The sequence below is a fragment of the Leishmania major genome, chromosome 35 (genome assembly GCF_000002725.2).
Source record: "Leishmania major strain Friedlin complete genome, chromosome 35".
NCBI classification, from domain to species: domain Eukaryota; phylum Euglenozoa; class Kinetoplastea; order Trypanosomatida; family Trypanosomatidae; genus Leishmania; species Leishmania major.
The window spans coordinates 1,054,197-1,078,740 of NC_007284.2; the positions used below are offsets into that span (position 1 = coordinate 1,054,197).

The window sequence follows — 24,544 nt, forward strand, 5'->3', positions numbered from 1 at the left end:
GCATCGATCCACATATTATGAAGCCGCCGGCTCTGCACGCATTTGGAAAAAGGCGCTGAGGGTCTCTTGTCGTGGGTGAGTGTGCAAGGGGAGGGAGGAGGGTCATCGTCATCCCCTGCAGTGCTCCCCCCTGTGACTCTCTCTTCTCACACCACGGCAGACGTCTCCTCTGTTGTTTTTCATCAGCCGTGTTGTATCTGTGCACCCGCGATCGCTCTCACTTCGCGTGGTCTGCAGAGCGCGTGGCCGAGATGCCATGCCGCAACCATTGGGAACGTGTGTGGAGTCCATCCTTTGGGAAGACGAAACAGTCGCATGGTACTCCTGCAGCGCTCCCGTGCGCAGGTTCCTGTTGCGGAGGAAGCACGTAGGCGCTACCGCTGAGAAGTCCTGGCAGCAGACGCACACAAGTGCAGCGCCAGGGGACTCGCGCGGCACTGCGCTAACGTGTTGTTTTACTACCATGGCGAACGGCCATTTCAGCGTATGATGCGTAGCGCGCAGGGGTCTCTGTTGATGCTGGCCGCGAGACTAGCTGATGTCCGGCAGGCCGTGATTGAAAGAGGTGCTGTCGAAGCCAGGCAGCGGCCCTTGACCCTACCCGCGCGGGCTATACCCCATTCACGCACGAGAAACGGCGAAGGGCGGCGTCACGCAGATACGCTGCAGGCAGCGAGGTGCGAAGAAGAACTCTTGTCAACGAAGTCGGAGTTTCTGTCGCGCTCAATGTAGGGTCATGCGCCGTCCTGCGCGATCAAACGCTCTCTCCCCCCCCCCACACACACACACAACGGCAACCGCAACGAACAAGAGCGAGCGGCCTTTTCGACGGCTCTCCGCTTGAGGGTGGGTGAGGATGAGGAAGCAACGCAGGGTCTGTGTGAGTCTGTGAGGGGCAGCGGCGGTCTATCCAGGCTGCACTACCCTGCCGCTCCTTTGCGCCTTTTCGGACATGTGCCCCGCTTCCCTTCTCTCGTCCCCATTTCCCTCCCAGGGACTAACCGATTCTTCACCCCGCCAACAGTGCGCGTATTTCGTTTGGTATACGTGTGTGTGTGTGTGTGTGTGTGTGTGTGTGTGTGTGCTTCGCGGCGGCGCTGCCTCTGTGATCTACTCCCGCTTCCTGTCTTATTCCACTGAAGAAGACCGTAGCTTCGCTCGTGGATGAGGCTGTCATCGCTGTGCTACATCTTTCGCCATTCCGCCATGGTTTGGACGTGCCCAAGTCGTCTTATTCGGGACCGTGCATAGACCATGGCATGGAGCAGGCGCAAACAAAAACAGTAACGGATCCCGAGAATCCCCTGAAGGTGATGTACTCACTGTCTGCGTCCGTATGTCGCGCGCAGCACCACACGGTGGCTGAAACAATACAGCCACTCACGTGCGGCAGTGCTTCATGAAGAGGAAAAGGAGGAAAAGAGGGTCATGAGGAGTGGAAGAAACGCAGAAGTGACAGCGTCCTCGTGAAGTGGACGAGACCCTGGTTCCTGTATCCTGCTCATTCCGCTGGTGATAGCTGCCTCTCTCTCTTTCTCTCTCTCTTCGTATCTTCTCCGTTTCCTTCTCTTGTCTGTAACGTCTGCTCGGCGGTGCCATAGTGGCGCCGCTGTGCTTCATCGTGTACGCCACGCCTCTCGTTCTCTCTGACACCTCTGCTTTGCGCGTGCAGCTGTGTAATCGCTACACGTTTCACTTATCCACGCTCAGGACCCTCTAGCACACCAGGCCTATCGCCAAACGGCAAGCTCAATCAAGGAACATGGCGGACTCTTCGTGCACGTCTGCTGCTGCTTCGGTGGCGACCGCTGCCCCCGCCTTTGATTTCAAGCCCCTCCAGAAGAGCAATGTCGACCTCTTCGCTACGGCGCCGCAGGTGAAGAAGCTCACTCGGCGTGAGAAAGACAAGATGCTGCGCGAGCTGGAGGTGAAACGAGCCAAACCCCGCGCCGTCGACGACTCCAGTGGCGCGGCCGGCAAGGGTCGGAAGGGGCAGCCGAGGCAGAGCGACAGGAGCGCCGCGGTGGCGGAGGTGGTACGGTCCGCCACTATCTCGTCCTCGTCCGATGACGCCAGCGGTATCGGAAATAAGGGTGAGAAAAAGAAAAGTCTCTTCGAGACCGTTTTCGACACAAAGGAGGTGGAAAAAGAGCTCGCCGCCCAGGAGGATCGCCGCAGCCGGAAGCGCTCGAAGAAGCAGGTGCTCCGGCACGCATTGCACTCCAACGAAGAGGAGGACGCACGCACTGTCTTCGTGGGCAATCTGCCCAACACCATCCACAAGCGCGATGTGGAGAAGATTTTCAAGTCGTGCGGCAGCATCACGGCGGTCCGCATCCGCTGCCAGGCGCTAGAGGAGCTCGACGAGCAGCACCAAAATATGGGTCGCGCCGTGCGTGTACTGCGCGGCGAAATCAAGAAGGATGCCAAATACAGTGCAACGGCGTACGTCCTCTTCGACTCAGCCAAATCTATCGCATCGGCCCTGGAAAAGAACGGGCTAATCTTCCACAACCGCCACATAGTCGTGACAACGATGGACGTTGAGAGTCGTGCGTACCCGCCGGAGACGTCCATCTTCCTGGGCAACGTGGCCTACAACACGACGGAGGAGGATGTGTGGAGCTTCTTTCAGGAGCACGGCATCGCAGATGTGAAGCGAGTCCGCCTGGTGCGGGATCGCGAGACAGGCGACTGCAAGGGCTTCGGGTACGTTGAGTTCATGCACGCCTCATCTGTCCAACCTGCCATAGAGACCCGCGGCGACAAGCTCAACGGGCGCGAACTGCGCATTGTGCACGTTAACAAGTCAAAGGAGGTGAAGGTGGCGACGAAGAGCCGACGCGAGAAGCGACGCAGTGAGCACGCCGGCGGCCGTGGTGGTGCAGAGGCGTGCAAACGATCTCGCAGCGGAGGCGACGGTGACGGTGGCAGTAGAGGCAGCGCAGGCTACTCCAACTTCAAGAAACCGCGCACCGACTCCGACCTTCCTTCGTGGGCAGGTTTAACGACAAACCCGCGGCGCAAGATGCCGAAGGACCTGCGGCCGCTGGTAGAGGGCAAGGTAGAGTTCAAGCCGCGCGGCCCACGCGCGCCAGTGAAGCGCAAAACGCGCAATCCAGAGAAGTAAGGGCACCCCCCGCGCGCAGACGAGCTGGAGCTGAACTGTGGTGGCTGGCCGCCAATGCACCGAGTGAGCTCGGCGAGATAGGAACGACAGATGACTTGAACAGTCATGCTTTGATAGCCGAAAAAAAGGAAGAGGGACAGGCTTTGAGATGCGCGGTATGTATATCCTACGAATGACAGAGGCCATCACCCGGCGTGAGAAGAGGTGCGAAGCGCGGCCGTCCGTGTAACGTGTAAAGCAGGTCATCTATGGTGGTATCCTGCGTTGCTTCTGTTAAGAAATCATGCGTCTTGACCTCGGTTAAAGGAGTGCAACTAATTACGATATAAAGAAGCAAGAAGCAAAACCTGTGGTGACAGCAGCATGACGAATTTCTCTCGTGTCCTACGTGTGCACTTCTTCTTCACGATCCGTCAGCGGCTTGCTGCTCGTGGTGTGAACAAGGGGAGCACCAGGCGGATCTAGAGTTTATGGAGAGCCGTGTGCGTTTGGACGCCGTAGCTGCTGCCCCTTCGTTCTCAAGCCGCATACGAGACAGACCTCATCGCCGCCACGCGATTGATGCGCATGGCGTATAGTACCTTCTTCGGCTGCTGTTGAGAAACACAGGGGCTACAAGACACCTTCCCCCCCCCTCCCCCCCCACACGCACACGCACACGCACACGCACACAAACTGCTTCGAAGACTCCGTCCTCTCTGGACTTCGACTTTATGCCTCTTCAACTCCTCCGGCGCTTTCCTCCTCTTTTTTTTGTTTGTTTGTTTGTTTGTGTGTGCCTGTGCCCACCTCATCTACCGTCTCTCTCCTCTTTCCATGACTCACCTCTCAACACTATGACGAGGAAGCGCCTGACAAACTGTCTTTCCCTTTTTGTTGAACCAGCCTTGTTCGTTGCCTCGTTGTCTATCTTCTTTGCTTGGGTCGTCGGCTCCCCCACCCCGCCTCACTCCCCCAATCTTTCATCTCTGCCCTCTTGTAAGTCATTTGTGAGCGCTTGTCGGCTCTCGGGCGCATCCGCTACCGCTACTGCTGCCTTTCTCTCCCCTGCATTCGGCCTCCCGTGTCTCTCTCTCTCTCTGCCACACGACAAGAGCACTAACAACCCTGCGAACACGCAGCAGCGGTATCGCACTCGACGACCACCACTAGGAGGAGCCGCAGAGTGTCGTTATTGCCTCCTTGCACAGAAGCACTCGTTCTCCCCACTTACATCTCCACTGTAAACCGCTCCTCCTCGCGAAGCACCCAGTCTACGTAATACATCTCTCTCTCTCTCTATATATATACATGTATACAAGGAGAGACGCGCGAACGGGGTCATATCTGCTTGTCTTGTTCCTCTTTTTTGTTCGTTGTTGTTCGACCGGAGATTATAACCTAAATAGATCGTTTTGTTTGTGTGGTTTCTCTTCAAAAGATTATCTCCGGCTCTGCGTCTCTGCCTCTGTCCTTCTCACTACTCACTCCCGCACGACTCACCACGAGAGACGCTGCTCTCTCACACCAGCCCTCTTTTCGTTTTTTTCCTTGTCGTTGCTGTTTTCTCTGTTGTCGATTTTGCTCACGCCCATCCCGCCCGACCACTCTTGTGTGTGTGCGTGTGCGTGTTCTCCTTTTGTTTTGGCGTTTAACGGTTTGCATGTGAACAGAAACAAGAAAAAAAAAGATTGACGTCTAAAATTAGGTGTCCTTCTTCATCATCACTTCTCCTTGGCTTTCCTTTGATTTTGTCGTTTCCTAACTCGTCCCTTCTCTCTTCTCTCTGTTTTTCCTTTTTGTTGTTCAGAGGGGGGGGGTGTACCAATTTCTTGTTCTCTTGGTGTGTGCGGCGCTTTCTATCTTTCCAACTCGCCTACTCCCCCTCTCCTCCCCCCTCCCCTCCCCACCACTCCTCGCGACCGAGCACCTGCCATCATTGTCTTTCACATCGATTTCATTTTTATCGGTGTTTCTCGCGTGGCGTCAGCGGCGGTGAATTTGCCGCGCTGCGAATCGGCTCTTTCTGTTGTTTTGTTGTTGTTGTTAAGCTAAGACGCTCTTTGTTTCTTTTTTTCTTGTTCGCTTTCCCCAGTCGGGCACCGCCCTTTAACTCCGTCGACGCGCCGTCGCTCTGCCAATACCTTTGAGATCTACTTCGCTGCTGGACGGGGAGTGGGGAGGAGCAACCAGCGTCGCATATTTCGCTTCGTTTGTTTGGTTCGTTTGCGCCGACCCTGCCCTGTGTTTCTGTGTGTGGCGTTCACGCTCCCTCTCTGGCCGACAGCTGCTTGGCTGTTCTCGATTTCCTTGTTCTTTTTTTCGTTTCTCGTGGACAAGATTTGCGCCTCCTGTTCGGCTTCTATACACGTCGTTTTTTTTTTACGAGGTGAAGGCTCTCCCGGATCCCCCGTACGTGCGACGGGTTGTTCTAAAGATTTCTTGTGGGTGTTGCTCTGTCGTTTTTGTTTTGGCGCGCGGGTGGTGGGGGAGGGGGAGGGCGTTGTTTTGAGGTGTCTGACCCAAGTCAGAGCAAACAGGTGAAAGAATAACGAGGGCATTCACCGCGCTGCTTCTCTTGTGTAGTCCTGCGGCGGGCTCTCTGCTGCGTTTGTCTTTGTCCCCCTCGTCAACGCCGTGTTCTCTTTCCAGCGGTTACGCACACACAGAGCCTCACAAGAGGCGGCGACGCCGCAACGAGCGCCACCGAAGTTGTCGTCTTTTGTTTTGTTGATCTTTTCGTTCTCTTTATCTGCACGTCACGCGACTAAACGAGCATAATGGTGCAAAAGCGGTACGTGGCCCTGGCAGGAGCGTTGGTGCTTGGCGCCACCTCCGCGGTGCTTCTGATGCGACAGTGGAGAGTGCAGCGCGAGCGCAGCGAGTTTGCGGAGCGCTACGCGAAGCAAATAAAGGCGGCCCGGGAGGCGCATGCCCAGTTCTTGAACGGTGGCAGTGCTTCGCCGGACTCAGCGGACATTAGCGACGCCGACTTCGACGACGAGGCCGCGGCCGTGAAGGTTATCTACGGCAGCGAGTCTGGCAATGCCGAGGGACTGGCGAAGGGCTTTGTCATGACACTGCGCGACCGCGGCGTCCAGGCCGCGCTCATCGATCCTAGCCGGTGGGCGTACATGGAGGACTACTTGTACCACAACAAGCGAAACGTGCCGCTGTTTCACCCCATCAAGGTAGCGTCCGCCAGCACCAGGGCCGCCAAGAAGGAGAGTCGCAAGACTCCAGAGGAAGCGAACACACCACGTCCGCCGCTGGTGTACATCTTCATTGTTGCAACTGCTGGTGAGGGCGAACCGACCGGTAACTTCATGGCTCTCTTCCAGGAAATGCAGTCGGCGGTGCGGCGAGCTACCACAGCCAAGGTACCTGCCCAGTCCAGTGCCGTCACCGCAGGTGCGGCGCCGTCGTCAGCTACCGAGGAGGCACCATTCAAAAACATCTACTACGCAGTGTTCGGGCTCGGTGACAGCTCCTACAAGTACTACTGCCGCTCCGCCACCGACACGAACACTCTTCTCAAAAAGGGTGGCGGCATCAACGTGCATCGTGTCGGCTTCGGCGACGCCCGCTACGGCATGCAGGAAGACGTCTTCGATGATTGGCAGGAGAAGGTGATGCTTGCGCTGGAGGAGAAGTGTGGGCTGGAGATGACAACGGGCACGCGTGCGCCGCCAAAGCCCGAGCTCCAGTTCCGCTTCCTGTCTTCCACCGCAGCGACGACGGCAGCGACCACGTCCACCGTCCCTCAGGCGGGACCCTGCGGAGCCGCCGAGGGCACCGCAGCGCCGAGCGCGACCGCCATCACGAACAACGCGGACCCGAATCGTAGCGTTCTCCTGAGAACCGCAACACCGAGCAGCGCCGTGGCGGCGGAGAGCACGAGCGCTCCGCCCATCTCGCTCCCGTTTCCGCCGCCACCGGTGCTGCTGGAGCCATCGCTACTGAACCCGACAAGGATCCACCTCGTAACGAAGACGCAGCTGTCGCCGCCGCGCGACAGCGACGGCAGCAGCGTCTACCGTTTCTGCTTCGAGACGGACGGCACAGGCATCTCGTTCCAGGCCGGTGACCATCTTGGCATCTTTCCCACGAACCCGCCGGAGATGGTGGCGCGGTGCGCCAAGGCCCTCTCCATCCCAGCAGGCGAGCTGGAGACACCGGTGGAGCTGTGCGAGATGGTGCCATCGCGCGGCATTCTCCGAAACGTACTGCCGGCCCGTGTACCTTTGCGCGTTGTGCTGCAACGCTACGTGGACCTGTGCGGCCGTCCAAAGAAGTCGGCCCTGCGCGTTCTCGCCAAGTACTGCGCTGACCCGGTCCAGCAGGAGGCTTTCCTTGAGCTTCTCCGCCTCCCCGCCGAGGAGGCGGAGGAGGCGGCTGCCGGCAGCTGTGCTGCGTGGAAACCGAAGAAGCTGCGCACAGTCGTGGACTATCTCGAGAAGTTCCCTAGCTGCTGCTGCATTCCGCTTGGCCACTTCATCGAGGTCATGCCACGCACGCAGCCGCGCTACTACTCGATCGCGTCGGACCGGATGTCCCACGGCACCAAGGTCGAGATCATCGTGCGAGTACTCACGGACGGGCTGGCCAGCTCCTACCTCGCCCATCGCGTCGAGGAAGGAGACGAGGTATTTGCGTACGTCCGCATCACCACCTTCCATCTGCCGCAGCGCATTGGAGAGAAGCGACCGGTGCTCATGATCGGCCCGGGCACCGGTGCTGCCGCGATGGTAGGGTTTTGCTACAGGAAGGAGGCCATCATGCGAAAGCAACCGGCGGCCCATTACGGCCCGACCGTTTTCCTCTTCGGCGCGCAGCGTCGCGAAACGGAGTACTTTGTAAAGGAGGAGGTCCAGCGCTGGGCTATGGCGCCGGCCGAGATGAAGCAATGGGACGCCGATCACCCGACCTCCCACGCGGGGCTGGCGGCGCGCCGCAGCAAGACACACTCGTGGGAGCCACTGCCCACCTCTGTCATCACCACCGTTGATTGCGCCTTCAGTAGAGATCAAGAGGAGAAGAGGTACGTCACCTCTCTCATTGACAAGCACAAGGATCTCATCTACGAGATGCTCACGAGCACCGCCGGCGGCGGATGCCTTGTCTTCTTGTCCGGTGAAGCATCTGTCATGGCGAAGGACGTGGACCGGGCACTGGTGGCGCTGCTGCAGGACCGTGGAGGCATGACGCGCCTGGCGGCGCTTGAGTTTCTCCGGCGCCTAGAGAGCGACCACCGCTATCTCAAGGATGTGTACTAGGCATCGACCCAGTCGGCTTCTGCCTCCCCATTCAGTGCTTTCCTGTCTCTGTCTGTGCCCGTGTGCGGATGAAGGTTGCGCAGCTGGGGCGCGCGTTCTGAAACCCCCATCACCTCGCCTCGTTTGCGTGTTCTGTCGCCCCAGCGCTTGCTTGTTTTATTGGGCCTCCACTTCCATGTTTGTTGGATGTTTCTCGCCCACCTCTGTGTGTCGCGCGGCCCCTCCCTCCCTCCCTGCGGCGGCGTCATCTTTCCATATGATGTGTGCTCCTTTTCCTTTTGTTTCATCCGTTTCTGTTTTTTTATGCTGTTGTGTGGTGGTGTGCGTCCTGCGATGACTGTGTGACCCTCTTGGTCGCTGTTTCATCTGCGCCTGTGCGCGACAATGGAAGGAACACCGATTTTGCACCTCGTCGCGTGTCGTCTTTTCCCTTGCATTCTCCTTTCCTTTTCCTACGACGAGTGGTCACGTTAGCTCTTCTCACACAGGCCCCGTGCTTGTTGCAGTACTCCCACTCTCCCTGCAAGTGGATGTGCGCATGTGTGGCTGCTAATGTGCGTCGGCGCCTACGTTCCGCCACCCGCTCACTCATCTTCTTTGCCTCTTCCCTCACCACGCACTGGCGTTGTTAAACTCCACTTCTCTTTGTATCTTGCCCCCTCTTCCTCGTCTGCCACATTCTGTCTTCCGGGTTTGCTTTTCCGAGTGATTTCCTTTCCTGTGTGTATGTGCGTATGCGTATGCGTGTGTGTGCGCACGCGCTCTTCCGCTGCTTCGAGGCAGCAGTCAAGCGAACCCCTCTTCCTTCTCTTCGGCCGTCTTCCTCCGCGACCGTGTCGCTTATGGGGCGGTCACGATCGTCCTCCTCGTGGCTTTGTCTCTCTTTTTATTTTTTATTTTTTTGCGTTTGCGTTCGTTACTGTGCGCGTGTGTTTTTCCGTGTGTGCAGGTGCCGTTGCCTCTTCTCACGACTCCCCTTCTCTGTGACTGAACTCTTGTGTTCCCCCCTTTCGCTCAGCAGACGACGAGAGGCAAACGCCAGCGGCAGCTCGTGTGTCCATGAACAACGGGATGCTGCGAGAGGTGTTGGCAGAGGTCCACCAAAGCGCAATAGCATAAGTAGGAAATCGAGTGTATGTGCTTAGTCTTCTCTGAGATCGTTCTACTCATGGCTTGTGTCGCGCGGAGACTGTTGTTGGTGTCATCGGCCATGGGAACCCATCGGCTGCTCCGTGGTGCAATCGCCTCCGTTCTCTTGCCTCTTGTTACTCCCGTCTTCTTTGCGCTTGTGACTTTCCCCTTCAGCAGCGACGATCATGATGATGCTGGCGGCGGCAGTCATGCAATCTGCTCTGAGCAATGGCAGTGAGTTCAAACAAGTAACATGTACACACACAGCACCAAGAAGGACAATGTTGGTCGCTCAGAGGACATGCGAACAGCATCATCGATCTGTGCACCTGTGTTTGCGGTACTGTTGGCGCCGGTGCCTCGCCGGGCATATCCGCAGCTCGGGTGTTCTTTTCCTCTTCTCCATTTGTTCTCGAATGGTCATCCGACAGCTTGCTGAGAAGCTGTCAGCGAAGGCTGTAGGAGAGCGTCGTCTGACGCATCGTGGACAGACTTGCGGAGCACCTCCGTAGCTGGGGTGTAGGTGTGCTTTTAGCCCCCCCCCACCACCACCCTCCTTTGTCTCCTTTATGCCTGAGTCAGCTGACAGCAGAAACCCAGCAAATTTGCACCTCGACGACCACACGTCGCAGCACGTGACTGGATTTCTGATAGAGCGCGAACGTCACGCTGTCTCTCTCTCTCTCTCCCTCGCTCGCTCTCTGTGGCACACCATCCAACGACGATAGCCGCGGTAAATCTGACCGTATGTTCTGCTTCTTTTCATTGCTCTTCCTTCTCCCTCTATTTTCTTCGCTGCTGTTCGAATTTGAGTATCATATACTGATGATCATGTCTTCATGTCCTTTTCTGTTTCTTTGGCACCGTGCTGCCTCGTTGTTCGTAAGGCTGTTGTTTGTATATGTGTGTGCGCGCGTGCGTGTATCGTTGTCTACGCGATCTCCCTGTTTTTCCTTTCTGATCTCTCTCTTGTCGCCACTGCCTGCCTCTCCGTCCCCCAGCACTTTCTCGGCCCAGTCGCTTCACCACGAGAAGGAGAGAGTCGGGGACTGGTTGTTCCACAGTGTCCTTAACCGCCACGTTGGCCACGCAAGACTCTAGGCAGGCGTAAAATCACAAGGAAAGCTAATGTAGTCGCATGCACACCCTACGCATATCAGCACGCTCTCATTTCGGAGTGTTCTGAGCATCGCTTACCCTCCCCCCCCCTTCCTTACGCATGCGCGCGCATCGAGGCAAATGGCGGGCTGAAAAGACGGTCATCAGCCTTGCGAAATAGCACAGACCACAGGCTGCCCGCGTGCTCTCTTTCTCTCTCTTGCTCCTGCTGGCACGTATGCTTCACTCTCCTCTACGCCACCTCTTTCCTCCACTGCACTGCGCCTGTCCCATTCCTGGCGGGTCCACTTCAGACTGCCCTGTGCTTGCTTCTGATCTGTGCAACCGACAGCGCTTATCGGCACGGACACACACGGACCCAGAGAGATACACGCGATCTTGTGTCTATCGTGATCTACTGTGTACACAAAGTGCGCTTGCGCTGCAATTCCCGCTGATACGTTGATGGTGATGTGCGTGTGTGTGTCTGCGTCTTTCGCTGGTCTATACATTGAAAGCCCCCTTCCCCTCCCCACAGCGATACTCCCCCCACCCCCGTCCTCACCCTTCTACTCTACAGCACCCACGCATACCGCCAGCACAGGACGGAAGAGCTGTGCTCGTGACAGACTTCACAACTCTCGCCAGCGATTTTAGAGATCTCAATGAGCTCAGACGACATAGACGCCCTCCGTTCAGAGCTGCTTCGGCAGAAGATTATATTCGAGGCGGAGCTGCGCCGCCAGCGTGAGACGTTTGAGGAGCGGCTTTCACTCATCACCAATGAGCTGGCGGATCGCGAGGCAGATTGCCGCAATCTTCAGTCGGTCATCACCATCCTCGGCCGCAAAGTGGACGCCATCGCGGAGCAGCGTCAGTACATTGCCGTAGTTCACCGTCCACCTACACCAACGCGCCAGCCCAGCATACATGAGAGCCCGTTCCGTCGTGAGACCTCCGCTCTCGTGCCGCCCCCGAGTAGCAACGGTGATGCGCAAGAACACGAGCGCGCCACCTCGGTGAAGAAGAGCAGCTCGCGCCGGCCCTCGCCGTCCCTCAACGCCCCCCCGGCGTTTGTGCGGCGCTCGGGCATGCCCATCACCCGGGTTGCGTCTATTAGTGCCCTCAGCCGTACAAGCAGCCCGCACGTGCATGGACACGCTGCCCGTCCGCTTCTCAGGACAAACACGTCCGCTACCGTGACGAGCGAGGGGAATAGCAACAGTGAAAAGCGTGCGCTGCGGCACCGCGCTGTGTCGAAGCGGCGCACGAGCAGCGTAAGTCACCTCGCGGGCCTCAGGTCTACAGATGACTGGTAAGCAATGTGAAGGCGAATGGCCCGCCTCAGCACTGGCCGCAGTGGGACGGATCCGTACTGGTTTTCCCTGTCTTTCTTGTTCGCGGCTCGAAACGTGTGGATTGCGTGCCCTGCAGCTGCCGAAGAGCCCAAGTGGGTTGAGTTTGATGCTGCTGCTGTGTGTGTGTGTGTGTGTGTGTGGCGAGGCGTGTGGCAGCAGCCATTGGGGACTTGGTAAACCTTTTCTTTCCTCTGTGGTTGCGTCGTGCGCCTCTACCTCATCGGTGCTTGTTCTCTTCTCTTGCACATACAGTCAAAGAAACGGGCACCCTCGCAGGGAGCAGCATGTAGGATGACCTCGCGCGTGGACAGGTGAGAACACGGATACCCATCCCTCTCTCCTGGTAGGTGCGGCTTGTGGCATTCGCGAGCCGAAGCACGCTGCAAGGTGGTGGTGATGGTGGCTACCGCTGTTACACATGCGCGTCTGCCTCCCCGTTTTCTGTTTTGTTTTCTTCATCGATTGGCACAGGCCTCAGCGCCCAGGCCAAGTTTGCTTCCTCTCTCGCTTTCCCTCTCTTCGCTCCGCCCTGTAGAGTGTTATCACTTTACTCTGTCCCTTGTGTTGTCGGCTAGAGGTTGTGTTGCCATATCCTTTTCTTTGCGTGTGCTTCACATAGACGTAGACCGAGCTCGGGGCGGCTTCTTGGATTGGCGAGGCACCCGCCCACCTATGCTACGGCGAGGGCCGTACCCTCTCTGTAATTGTGATGTTCTTCTGCACCGTACGCATGTGGCGTCGCTGCGGAGGTTTCCCTACCGTTCTAACAACCTACACGCAACCGATGAGAAGCGGAGCACGCAAGAGAGATGGCAGAGCGCGATCTCCTCCGAATGCACGTCGTTCAACAACACGCACGTGCATGCGTGAGCAAAAAGTGGCGGAGGGCCTCTGACGACCTTTGCCTCATACCCGTTGTGGACACGACCGAGAGCTCACCGACGGTGCGCTTCATACTGGCTTAGGCCTCTGCAGAGAACACCGTGCGGCACCTCCCTCCCGTCCCTTATCATGTACTTCTTTGCCTCCCTTGCGTCTCGTTCTCCTGCCGCCCCCATGGCTCTGATGGACCTGGTACTTCTGCAGGGGCTTCGTCCTTCTGTTTTTCTCTTTGGGCGCGTTGGTGATCGCTCCCTCTCCCTCCGACCCATCACTGGTGCTACTCGCCACGACGCCTTGCAGAGCTGATCAAAGAGCTGTTTTGTTCATAAGTGCCACGGTGCGTGGTGGGCTTCACTCCTTGTCATCCTTACCGGTTCTGCGCTCTGTTCCCGGGCTCTTTTCCTTTTCGTGTGTCGAGGAGTTCGGGCTGGCTCGGTGCCACTCGCCGCTGAGCAGAGAAGACGCGCAGCTTGCCGTTTTGTTTGTTTTTGTGTGTGTTTTGATTGGCTGTATCGTGAAAAAATGCAACGATTCTGCTCGAGCGCGCTGCGGCGCTGCTCTGCGGGCGGTGTGGCGCGCCTCGCTGTACCCTTCTCGCACGCGAGCCCCGCGCTTGTGGTGCCGCGCCGAGAGGCTTCGTCGTTACGAGCAGCTGCGACTGGATCTGCAGAGGCCAGTCGCTCGCCAGCAAAGCCGTCTGCAGCTGGCGAGACACAGGCTGCACCCGAGTTGGACGCAAAGGCGGCAGAGCAGGTGCGGCTCGCGCAGGAGTTGGGCGAGCAGGCCTTCAGTGAGAACACGGAGATCCTGAAGAAAGTAGCGTTTCGCGGGCTGCGCGCCTTCGTCATGTGTGCTGTCGGTGTCGCCGCCTTCATGTGGGCGATGAAGAAGAAAAAGCAGGAACGCCAGGCGGACGCGCTGCCAGGTGTTGAGGCTCCCCGCGCCGCGCACGCTGAGGGGCATGACGACCCGACGCAGCGGTATTTGCAGGAGATGCGCGGGCTCGGCTTTGATGTGGAGACGCTGGAGGAGGAGCTGGAGCATGAGCGAGTCGCCAAGGCCACTGCTTCTCAGAAGCTCGCGGGACGGTTGTCGTAATGATGTGACGGATGTGTGTGGCGCGGTGCACCTTAGGTAGCGGTAATGAAGTGCGGGGCTCGTCATCGTCCGACGCTTAGGCGGCGGCGCACAACGTGAAAACAGGCGCACAAATGCGCGATACAAGAGGAGCGGCATTTGCGACTACCCTCTCCTCGCCAAGAGAAAGGGCTGAGGAGGGGGCGGTGGTGGTGGTCGTCGTCGTTGCTACCGGAAGGGCACACGACGTTCTCTGTAGACCTATCAGACTTTCGTCGCTTCCCACTGGATCGCTTGTACGGCATTACGGTGCTCACTCACACGCAAGTTGGTGCCCCACTTTTCCCTATGCCGACTCTGCCTCTCCTTCGTATGACCCACCCTTTTTTTTTTCCTGTCTTTCGATTGGGGTGGGCATGGCGTTTTGCGTGCATCCATCTACTTCGCCCAACAGCGCGCGCGCCTTTCGTACCCTCTCACCTTTGCTGTGCGGTGGGCGAGGAAAGCGGGTATTCGAGCGCACCTTCTTCTCAAGCGCGCTACCGCGGTGCCTCTCAAGCGATCACACTCCGCACCTTCTGCAGCTCTTCTCGCCTCGCCTTCCTGCCTAGCTGGCCATATGCTGAGGCGCACATCGTCTCCTGTGCAGGTTAGCGCGGCCCATGAGCGCTCCACCACCGCGCACCTCACCTCTTCGCCACACGGCGCAGAGGAAATCGCTGCTCCCATCAACGTCACGGACGATGGCAGTCGTGACCGCTGCGCTTTCCTCGAAACCGGCGAGAGCACCGACGCAAATGCACCGCCGTGTGCGAGTGCCCAGGAACCTGCCTATGACAGCTGCTGCTTTTCATCTGTTGCCTCTGCTGCCTTGGCGTCCCCGGATGCGGTGCCGCAGGTGGGTGCGCTTGCGCCTGCCCCCGTGCCGTGCCTCCAGGCGCCGCCCTCGTGCGCCTTCGTTGATGTGCCACCCTCTGCCGTACCTGCACGGAGGCTTAAAAACGTGTACGATGGAACCATGCACCTGCCGCCCGGCACGACGAAACGAGCGCTCGGCCGGCTGCGCATTGTGTGGTGCTGCGTGGTGACCGCCGAGAGCTGGCATGCCCTTTTCGTCGGTTTGCCGATTCTGTTCTTCACGACCCTCTTCGTTACGGTCGTCGTGCCGCGCGGGGAGTGGCTCACTTACGTCTTCACGGCCCTCTTCACCACTATATCAGTTACGTGCCTGACACTGTCGGTTACCCTCGACCCCGGCGTCATCCCGCCAGCCCCGCAGTCGCAGCAGCCAACGCAGTCGACAGCCGTCACGGTGGGCGGGCAGCCTGTGCTGTGCAAGGTGTGCACAACGTGCCACATCATTCGGCCACCACGCAGTACACACTGCCGGTTCTGCGACGTCTGCGTGGAGGAGTTTGACCACCACTGCGGTATCATCGGCAGCTGCGTGGGGAAGCGGACGTTCCGTTTTTTCGGCGGCTTTTTTGTCATTACGAGTTTCCTGGTGCTCTATATCCTTATCCGTTCCTTTATCATCCTCGTATCGACGGACTTCAAGCCAGCGAACGAACGGCCGCACTTGATCTGGCTGGCTGCCTCGTGCACCCTCTGCATTGTGGCCGCGGTCATAGGTGCGATTCTGGTGATGCCGTGTGCCGGTCGCTACATTATGCTAAGCGCCTCCAATTCCACCGTGAAGGAGACGATGCGCACCCAGCGGCAGCAGACGCAGTCGGGGGAGCAGCCACCTGGTGTCGTTCCTGTAGCGGAGGCGAGGAGCGGCAAATACTGTGTCAATCTTCTTCGCCGCCTGTTTAGCCCCATCGGACGCAGCCGCATCCCTTTCGACTACTATGTCTAGTCGGTGGCGTTCCTTGAGGAAAAGATTCACACGGACCCACGAGGACGACGGTGTGTGTGTGTGTGTGTGGAGCTTGCGTGCACAGAGCAACTTTCTCTGACGCCGCGTGCTTCTACTGCTGCCGCTGTTTCGTGCTCCTTTTTTTTTCTCTCCCCTCTCTTTTTGTTCTTGTCGACAGTCCCCGCCATGTGATCTGCCTGTGTGTGGTGGTGTGACACATGTGTGTGGTTGGTGCAGATGGCGGTTGCTCTTGCCGGTCTCGATCGCTTGAAGAAACGGGCATGGAAAAGAAAAAGGGGTGAGCGATACAGCGCCGTTGCGGATACTGCGGTGCTGCTCTACTAAGCATCTCCGCGAACGGCTCGGATGATGGTGCTTACGCGCACGTTTGCGTCTTTTCGTTTTCGCAATACTGGTCATGCCTGTTGCCTCCGCTTGCCTATTTCTTGCGCCCTTCTCGCGGTTCGTTCACCGACACTGTTTACCTTGATGCTTTCACTTGGCCGCTCTTTTGCTGCTCGTGCTTCGTCGTCATCGCGTCCTCCATTGCTGTGCGGGATCGACCATAGCATCTGCCTCTTCGTACGCACCCATGAAACGCGCTCTCAAACCTGCCCGGCCTCACGAACCTGCGCGGTCTCGGAGGCTACGCAACCACCTGCGGGCGTTGAGTTTGCGAAGGGTTTGGGTTCCGAAGCGACAGCCTGCACACCTTACCACAACGTTGTCGCACAGTAGGTCCTCGCAGAGCGGCGGCACCTCACCTACACCTTTGATTTCCGCAGTTGAGACAAGGTTTTTCACACGTCGTGCTCATTTCGGAACACTGAGCACGTGCTCCAGCTGATTGTGGGAGGGGTCGATGGGCGGAGCCTGTGGGAGCCCGAAACGGAGGCCACGCCAGAGTGCATGCGTGACCTCGTCCACCCCACGCACCGCCACCATATCGGCAACTGAAGCCACTAGCTGGCGCAGCTGTTGCAGTTGCTGACGAGCACCCCTTTCCGTGCAGACGGGCGGCAGCAATCCATCCTGTTCTACGGCACCGCCGGCAAGGACCCCACAGACCTGATGGCGGCCACCATCCTTCAGATCGTGGGCGTGCCGCACGACACCCCACTGCACCACTACATGCTCACCAGCGTCAGCCCAAAGCCGACGACGGAAGCGCACTCGTACGACGACGCCACAAAGATTACCGGCTCTGCTATCCGCATTGTCTGGGGCATCGACTCGGCCTACCTCAGCACGGCGACCGGCCACATGCAACAGCGCTACGCAGCGTGGACGCATACGTGACGACGAAGCTGCATATTGATTCAGACTCAGCGCAGCGCCTCCGCGCCTCACCCCCTTGCTTATATATACACAAGACGACCTCCTCGGCTATTCTTTTATTCATCAACGTGTCCAACCTACCGGGAACTACTCCACAAACGGAAGTGCACGCACAACCACAGCTCACCCGCCTCTGCGGCACCACGGCTACACTCTGGTCGTCAAGGACACACCGCCCTGCCGCAAAATCGAGCCACGCGCCTCGGGCGCCAGACGGACCCCACACTGGGGTCCGCATGCCTCGATCCAAGCGGGTCGCGTACAGCGTCCTGCGCTCCACAGGGGCAGTGGCGACGGCGTCTCTGTCGCCGCGCGGGACAGAGGGCGGCGCCACCGTGCACGCCGCACGAGCTCGACGAGGAGGTGGGACAGCCGCAGGGCAGGGGGCCCTCTGAGACCCGGCCTGCGTGTTGTCCTCCTCCGCCCAGAGCCGCTGCAAGTCGCGCTATTCCGTGATGTGGCGCGGTGACTCGTCGCATGGGTGTCTGCAGGGCTCGGTGGTGCTCTCGTCATGCTTCCGGCGTCTGCGCCTCATCAGCCCACCCCGTCGGGATGTAGAGGGGCTGCCGCATGCTTCGCAGGCATGCTCGCCGGGGGGTGATCGGCATGCGCCGCTTCGCGCCCCTCCCTCGCGCACCGCTGACCGCCGGATGCTTTGCCTGGGTGTGGTACGCCGTGCCAGCTGCGCTCCACAGCGCCTGCGCGCAGTGCTCGCAGTTGCGGCATCCCGCGGCCTGCTTCAAGACGGCGCTCTGGCCTGGGGGAGGAGGGTGGCGTGCCCGGATGGCTTGCCCGCATGTTGCCGCGACAGTCCGGACACGGCCGTGAGCATGTGGAGGCAGGAGGCGCTCCACACGCGTGCCCTTCAGGGCTGCGGGGCGGTGTCCTGGTGGTGGTGGTGGGGGGGGGGTGGCGGTGGTTGCGCGTGCACCCCGGCCCCCTCGGCGTGCCGCCAGCCGCAGGCCCCGCCCCCCGCCGCCCCTGGGGCCTGCGGGCGGGGGCAGTGCCCCCTAGGCGCGGCCGCCACGGGGCCAGGGCGGGCGAGTTATCGCGGCGCGGGGAAGGGGTGCCCAGGCGGCCAGCGGGAACCGCGCGCCCGCAGTTTTTTTTTTTTCGCCCCAAGGACGGCGTCCCCCCGGGAGGGGGCGCGCAGGCGGGAGTGCGGGGCGGAGGCATCGTTGCTCACGGCGTGGGGGGTGGGGCGAACGGGGAAAGGTGCAAGTTTAGGTGGTGAGCCGCTATCGGCGGACACGGCTCAGTTCGGCTCGGGAAAGCAGTAGACCGTCGACTCCGCCGAGAAGCGCAGCGCGGCTAGCGTGGCAGTCTCTGGCCCCAGCGCACGTCCGTTCATGACCAGCATCGGTAAGCGCACCATCGAGCCTGGAGACGCCGATGCAGTCCATGGCATAATGACCTCCAGGATACGACGCTTGAGTTCCCACAGGGTCGACTCGGAGGTGCAAGCCAGGCGGAAGCTTGTCCCGTTCATGGTGCGCACGAGCACGGTTACGTCGTCGCTGCCGACCCACTGCTCTGCTGCGCCAAGCAAGAGTGCCGGTGTAGGCACCGGGTTGGGGATCACTGGTGGTACCTTGCTGTTTGCCCTTCGACGGTGGTACTGCTGCACGACAGTCTTCGTGGCGAGCACCCTGGCGGTCTTGCGAGGAGTGTGCGGCAGCGGCGTGGCTGGTACCTTGGCGCTGGCACTCACGGCCGCCGCCGCGGCCGTCGCCGCAGCCACCACCTTCGAGGAGATCGACTTCACCACCGGGTTCGGGTTCTTGCGGGATGGCACCCGATCCCGAGTGGCCGCCTTTCGCGGTGCCTTCGCTGGTGTCGTCGCGGGACGTCCGCGGGTTCTGGTTTTGGGCGGCATGCTCTTGACGACCGCAGCCGGTGATGTCGTTTTGCGCGGCCTTCCACGAGGACGTTTTGCTACTGGGGTTGCACTTGTGGCGTGCTTCGCGGGTACTTGCTTTGCTGGCGTGCGTGGCGCTACCGTCGCTGCCTTCTCCGACACTTGCGACGATTCTGCCGCCGCTGCCTTGTTTGTCGTCTTCGTGGAAGCCTTTACCGGCGCCGTCTTCGGCTTCGACACAGCGGCGGGTGTTGCGAGTTTGGGCTTCGAGCGTCTTTTGCTGCGGCCCCAGCCGAGGTAGAGCTTGCCCAGCTGCAACGCAGCTGCGTTGTCTAGAATGTAGTCCGACCGCGGCCGACGCTCGCGCGGCTCCAGCTTCATTGTTTTCGCGCGTGTTTTTTTTTTTGTTTTACAGCTGAGCGGAGGCGGCTGTTGTTGGGGTGTGGAGGGAAATGGGTGGTGCTGAGGGGGATGGTGGGGAGAAAGTTCCATATACGGATGAGACGTGTGACCACACATCACAGTGCTGCATGCGGCAGCCACGCGAGGTGTAACTACTAGATTGTGAACGGAGGCACCCCGAGGAGATGGGCCTTGATGCGGAGGTGCGAGCCTGCGAAGGCCGCTAACGTGGAGGGGGAGGAACACGAAGAGGCGTGACGGACAGAGCCAGAAGCTAGAAGGTTACATGCGTGCACGATAGTGACGCAAAAGACGGTGGGCCTACCGAGCAGTGTGACTGGGCCAGCCTCGACACCTTCATTGTCTCAACGCATGTTGACATTCAGATATACCTGTGTCTGGTTCTTTTTCTCATCGTTCTTTGGGAAGTTGTCGTGTCTGACGCGCAACCGAGCGCGCGGCAGCAGTTGCGTAAGCGCACGACGAAAAGTGGCGTGTGACGGAGACAAACCAAACAGAAGCAGATTAGTACGCCGTGACATGCAACATGGGCACCGTACAATGCGTGTTTGTGTGCGACGACGCATCAGGGATGCGGTTTTCCTTTGTCCTCATTGTCTGCGCCTCCAGCACGTCCGCACTCGACTTGGCCGTCCGCGCCCTGCCGCGGTGCGCCTGCGGGGGAGAGCTGTGGTGTGTCCCCTGACGAGCCGCTCGAGTGCGCCACGTCGTTGCAGTCGTCGCGGTCCTCGCTAGACACGTTCTTCTCGTTCATTGAGCTCTCCGCCGACGCGTCCGAGGGAGGCAAAGGGACCCCACCCGGGGCAGCAGCTGGCGGCGCCCTGTCCCGGTTTACTCGCACTTGTTTCCGCTGCACCCCCGCATCCTTGCGTCGCCGCCGTGTGCCGAGGTGGTAAATGGGGATGTCATTGCCATCCGAACCAGTTACCGTCTGCCGTGAGAGCAGCTCGCACGAGGCAAGAAAGCGAGGCACCGTCTCCCCGCTCTTCACAAGCGATTGCAACAGCTCGCGCAACAGAAACAGCGTGCGATCGGTTGTGCGGCGCCGCCGCAGTGGTGATTGGGAGCTGCCGCCGCCTCCGCTCTCCAGTGCCGGCCTCGGTGCGGCGGTTGTGCTGGCTTGCGGCGTGGCGCTGTCCTTAGCTTCCCCCGCTGTCGCGGTCGCCTCCGCTGCTTGTGCCGGCGGGGGCGTAGGCACCGGCGTCGCCGGCATCGAGCCTTCTTCCTCGGTCGTCTCTGGCAGCACCTCGAAGTCCTCCACGATGATGCCGTTCTCCGGATTTGCCCGCACGCAGTCGGGTGTGTTCTCGATCATGAGGGTGTAGTTCAGGTCGCGGCCGAGCTGTCGCAGGTCCTTTGTGTAGTCCTCCTCGCGGAACCACTTCTTGTGCCGGTAGACGAGGTGCTGAATGATGTGGTCCTCATTGATCTCTTCGAGAATGCACTTGGCGTAGTCGCGCTCGCCTGCGGTCCAGACAATCACCTCGAAGTCGTCCTTCATGAAGCGGAAAAGGTCTTTCAGGTACGCGCGTGCGTAGAGGGGGCCGTCCCTCGCGTACACGACGGTTTCATCGAGGTCGAAGACGACAGTGTAGCGTTTCGTGCCGTCCGAGGGAGGGGCAATGAGCTTTGTTCCCTTCAGCAGCATCGTCGGCTCGCGCCGCTTCAGCAGCTCGCCATCGTCGTCATCCGTCTTCTCCTCGAAGAGGTTCTCCCGCAGCAGCGCGCTCCCGTTTGGCGGCGGGGTCAGCTTTGGTGGTGAATCCGTCATGTCTTGCGTATCTGCGGAAGCACTTGTACAATCGCGAACGAACGCTGCCTGATGCACGGCGGCATAAAGAACCACGAGCGCTGGTTTGGCAGTTCCCGTGCGCGGCTTCCGCAGGCAGCTGTGGTGACTGTGGATGTGCGTGTGTGATAAAGGAGTCCGAAGGAGAGAAAGACAAGCACAACGGTGGCACGAAAAGGGGAGAGCGTGTCAGAATGGCAACGGCCCGTCGCGTGCGACCGACGTTCCATTCGTAGAAGGAATCATACTGAAGGAGCGGCAGTTGTGAGCGGCATTTCGCAGCACGGGGCATCGCTTGCGTTTTGTTCGGTAGGGTGGGGGTGCATCTATGAGAACTGGCGTCGGCAAAACGAACCAAACAGAACGTGTCTTGTGTACGGAGGAACGGGAGACGACGTCAGAAGCGAGCAGGACCGAGGAAGCCGCTCTCTCCAGTGCTGCTTTGGTTGCATTTCCGCTGCGGGATTACGTGTGGCTGAACGCTCACTGTCCGTCGTTCTCGTCCGGGTCGCGGAGGTCAGTGGACTCCACCACACGCGAGTCGAAGGCGACTCCATCCTCCCAACAGCTGTGATCAACGTGCAAGACGTTGCTTCCCTCCCGCCCCTTCTTCGGTACAACCATCACCTGTGTGTGACGTGGGCAGGCGGGGCAGGGCCAGAAGGGGTCTCGCTGGCCGAGGTTCACGTAGCCACCGCTGTAGAGGGCACACACCACGTGGAACATCTCCGTGCATCGGGGGTGATAGCAAGCCACGCACGCGCCGGGCATTCCGCAAAGTGTGCACACGTTCATGCTCAGATCGCACGCCACGATATCTTCCAACTCGCTCCCGCTTTGGTAGGCGGAGCACAAGTGTGCGCAGCGCGGATGAACGACGTGGACCGTGCGAGTGGCGCTGTTCACGAAGGTATGTGCGCACAAGAGCCGCGTAGGCACTTTCCCTTCTGGCACCCGCCGACGGTCCGAGAGGTCGCGCTTCACCTGCTCGAACTGAGGCACGTGTGCGCCGCGGTTGCGCGAGCTTCGCATGAGTTGCTGCCGGACGATCGCCATGCACGCGGACTCGTCGCTGCAATCCAGCCCACAGAGCAGACACTGTGTTGATACCTCCACCTTGCGGCGAATGCGCATCTTTCGTTGTTCCTCGCGGTTGGCGTACTGCTCTATCAGCGGCTCGCGCTCTCGAACATCGCGTGCAGTGACGATCGCGACCCCGGGTTCGATCGGCGTCGAACCCGCCGGCCTTTGCTGGCGCAGCAGCATCTCTTGCCGACTGCGCAACTCCTGTCCGAAGCTCGACGGAACGACACCACTCACGAGCGCCGTGCTCGTGCCGGCATTGCCGCTGGAGGTGCACATGGTGAAGGTCGTTCGTCGCGGACCCGAGGAGGAAGATGAGGACGAGCACACAGGCGGGTACGCGCCGCTGCCGACGCCGCTGAGACAGACGCCGTTCTCTGACGATGAAGCGCCACTAGCACCACCGGAGACGTGACGCAACCGCTGCGGCTGCCCCATGAGCTGGGTCACGTCCACCACCCCTGCCGAGCCTAGCTGCTCGCGCACCGTGACGATGGCGCCGCTACCTGGCTGCGGCGCCGGCGTTGCGAGGATGCGCACCACTTCCATTTTCGACGACCGATCGAGGCGAAGCAGGAGTGGGTGCGCGTTGGTCTGGTAGCGTACGTCCACGTCGTTCTTACGCCGCACGTACACCTGGCGCAGCTCCAGAACTTGTCGACGGTCCCCGCGCAGGCGGTCTCGTATGGCTTTGTGAACAACCTCGTCAAACGTGACTGCCGTGATTGCCTGTGTGACGTCCTCGGCGTCGCCCAGGTCGAGCTCGGCGACCGTCAGTCCCGGCTTAGGTATTTTAAAGCGCACGGCAAGAATGATGCAGCGAAGGTAGAACTTGACGTGCCCTAGCGGATACGTCAGGTCGCGAACACGCATCAGGACCTCGGCATTAGGGTCAGGCAGATGGGAGTTCGATGCGGCTTTGCAGGGGTCTATCCCAGCAACCTGTTTGCCAGGTGATGCAGCCCCGGATGCAGACAGCAACGCTGAGGCGCCCGACTTCGCAACATCCCCATCGCACAGGCGCGCTAGGTTCTCGCGCGTGAGAGCGGCAAACTGCACCGGTGACGGCATCGCACCAGACACGGACGACACCAGGTTTGGGATTGCGGCGGCTGTAGCTACAGCGACAGACTTACTACTCTGCAGCTCAATTTCAAAGCGCTCCAACATGTCCGGTGGACGCTCATCGTCCTCCACGTCGTCATCGCTGCTCGTGTTGCTCGTGGGCATAGTGAGCATACCGCCGCTGCCGACGTGGCCTTCATACTCGGGGTTGCCAAATGGCGAGGGCGATTCACCGAGAACCGCCAGCCCCGCCATCTCCAGTGCGGTGGGCCGCTTCGGCGGCGGACGCTCCTTCGCCGCTCTGCGCGCCCATTGCCGGAGCAGCGCACTAAAGTAGGCAGTGTCTACGACAACACGGTCACCGGTGTGCTCCTCGATGTGGAAGGCGGTGAAGTCGGAGTGGCTGAGCTCCATGAAGCGCATCTTTGCCTCCACCAACGCGCGAAGATCGTCATAGCTTCTATCTTCCGGCTCTACGAAGCTGATGACGTCGCGAAACACGCGCTCGCCGTCTATGTGCGGCAGCTTCACGAATCGCAGTCGGAGGCCGACGCGGACGCGCGGCATCGTTGAAAGCGCACCTCCCACTGTGCCAGGTGGAGGGGTGGGGGAATGGGTGGAGTTGTTGTGAAAAATGGTCGTTTGCTACAATCATGTGTATGGGTTATGTCCACGCGAGTGCATCTATGGGTGCGTTGGCGCGGTATGCGAGCACGAGGTGGCAACCGGCAAGCGTCTCGACGAAGACCGCGCGCGATACGGCGGCGTTCTTTACCGCTGCTGTGGCACTGTGTCACGTCTGTTTCGCTGTTGCTCCGCCGTTTGTGTGTCACTTGGGTGCCTCAGAACACCTCCCACGAAGCGAGAGAGAGAAATGCAACGTCCTGAGGTTACAAGGGTGAGGACGCCTGCCTGTGTCGCGCGCGTCTGTAGGTATGCGCACTGGAGACTAGAGGTGAGAAGTGATTGCGGAATGGACGTGCAGGATAGGAGGACGCGTTGCACGGGGATGGGCTTTGAGCGGGAGGGGGAAGGGAGGAGGGGAAGTACGGACACCGGAGGCATGCGGGCACACACGTGCACGCACACATTCGTGATGACGGGGAGTCGTCGTACCTGCACCTACCGAGTTCGATTCAACTGCACCACTTTACACGAATAGGGGCTTGCTGACGTCAAACGAGCCTTGCTGGGAC

The 24,544-nt window shown here is 59.8% G+C and overlaps 9 protein-coding genes across 9 annotated transcripts; 5 read left to right on the forward strand and 4 right to left on the reverse strand.

Moving 5' to 3' along the window:
• Nucleotides 1-1,762: 1,762 nt before the first annotated feature.
• Nucleotides 1,763-3,130, forward strand: LMJF_35_2550 (putative RNA binding protein; the record flags this gene model as incomplete). The annotated part of the gene is made up of 1 exon (XM_003722600.1): nt 1,763-3,130. One exon carries the CDS (start codon nt 1,763-1,765, stop codon nt 3,128-3,130), a length of 1,368 nt encoding a protein of 455 aa, XP_003722648.1.
• A 2,759-nt stretch (nt 3,131-5,889) lies between these two features.
• On the forward strand, nt 5,890-8,385 carry LMJF_35_2560 (putative cytochrome P450 reductase; the record flags this gene model as incomplete). The annotated part of the gene is made up of 1 exon (XM_003722601.1): nt 5,890-8,385. The coding sequence occupies one exon, from the start codon at nt 5,890-5,892 to the stop codon at nt 8,383-8,385; it is 2,496 nt and encodes an 831-aa protein (XP_003722649.1).
• Nucleotides 8,386-11,279: 2,894 nt separating this feature from the next.
• On the forward strand, nt 11,280-11,933 carry LMJF_35_2570 (conserved hypothetical protein; the record flags this gene model as incomplete). Its single annotated transcript, XM_003722602.1, has 1 exon — nt 11,280-11,933. The coding sequence occupies one exon, from the start codon at nt 11,280-11,282 to the stop codon at nt 11,931-11,933; it is 654 nt and encodes a 217-aa protein (XP_003722650.1).
• Nucleotides 11,934-13,376: 1,443 nt separating this feature from the next.
• LMJF_35_2580 (conserved hypothetical protein) lies at nt 13,377-13,952 on the forward strand (the record flags this gene model as incomplete). The annotated part of the gene is made up of 1 exon (XM_003722603.1): nt 13,377-13,952. The coding sequence occupies one exon, from the start codon at nt 13,377-13,379 to the stop codon at nt 13,950-13,952; it is 576 nt and encodes a 191-aa protein (XP_003722651.1).
• Nucleotides 13,953-14,949: 997 nt separating this feature from the next.
• Nucleotides 14,950-15,792, forward strand: LMJF_35_2590 (conserved hypothetical protein; the record flags this gene model as incomplete). Its single annotated transcript, XM_003722604.1, has 1 exon — nt 14,950-15,792. The coding sequence occupies one exon, from the start codon at nt 14,950-14,952 to the stop codon at nt 15,790-15,792; it is 843 nt and encodes a 280-aa protein (XP_003722652.1).
• Nucleotides 15,793-16,605: 813 nt separating this feature from the next.
• On the reverse strand, nt 16,606-17,085 carry LMJF_35_2600 (hypothetical protein; the record flags this gene model as incomplete). The annotated part of the gene is made up of 1 exon (XM_003722605.1): nt 16,606-17,085. One exon carries the CDS (start codon nt 17,083-17,085, stop codon nt 16,606-16,608), a length of 480 nt encoding a protein of 159 aa, XP_003722653.1.
• A 1,300-nt stretch (nt 17,086-18,385) lies between these two features.
• Nucleotides 18,386-19,369, reverse strand: LMJF_35_2610 (hypothetical protein; the record flags this gene model as incomplete). The annotated part of the gene is made up of 1 exon (XM_003722606.1): nt 18,386-19,369. One exon carries the CDS (start codon nt 19,367-19,369, stop codon nt 18,386-18,388), a length of 984 nt encoding a protein of 327 aa, XP_003722654.1.
• A 607-nt stretch (nt 19,370-19,976) lies between these two features.
• LMJF_35_2620 (conserved hypothetical protein) lies at nt 19,977-21,182 on the reverse strand (the record flags this gene model as incomplete). The annotated part of the gene is made up of 1 exon (XM_003722607.1): nt 19,977-21,182. The coding sequence occupies one exon, from the start codon at nt 21,180-21,182 to the stop codon at nt 19,977-19,979; it is 1,206 nt and encodes a 401-aa protein (XP_003722655.1).
• Nucleotides 21,183-21,683: 501 nt separating this feature from the next.
• LMJF_35_2630 (conserved hypothetical protein) lies at nt 21,684-23,915 on the reverse strand (the record flags this gene model as incomplete). The annotated part of the gene is made up of 1 exon (XM_003722608.1): nt 21,684-23,915. One exon carries the CDS (start codon nt 23,913-23,915, stop codon nt 21,684-21,686), a length of 2,232 nt encoding a protein of 743 aa, XP_003722656.1.
• Nucleotides 23,916-24,544: the final 629 nt, after the last annotated feature.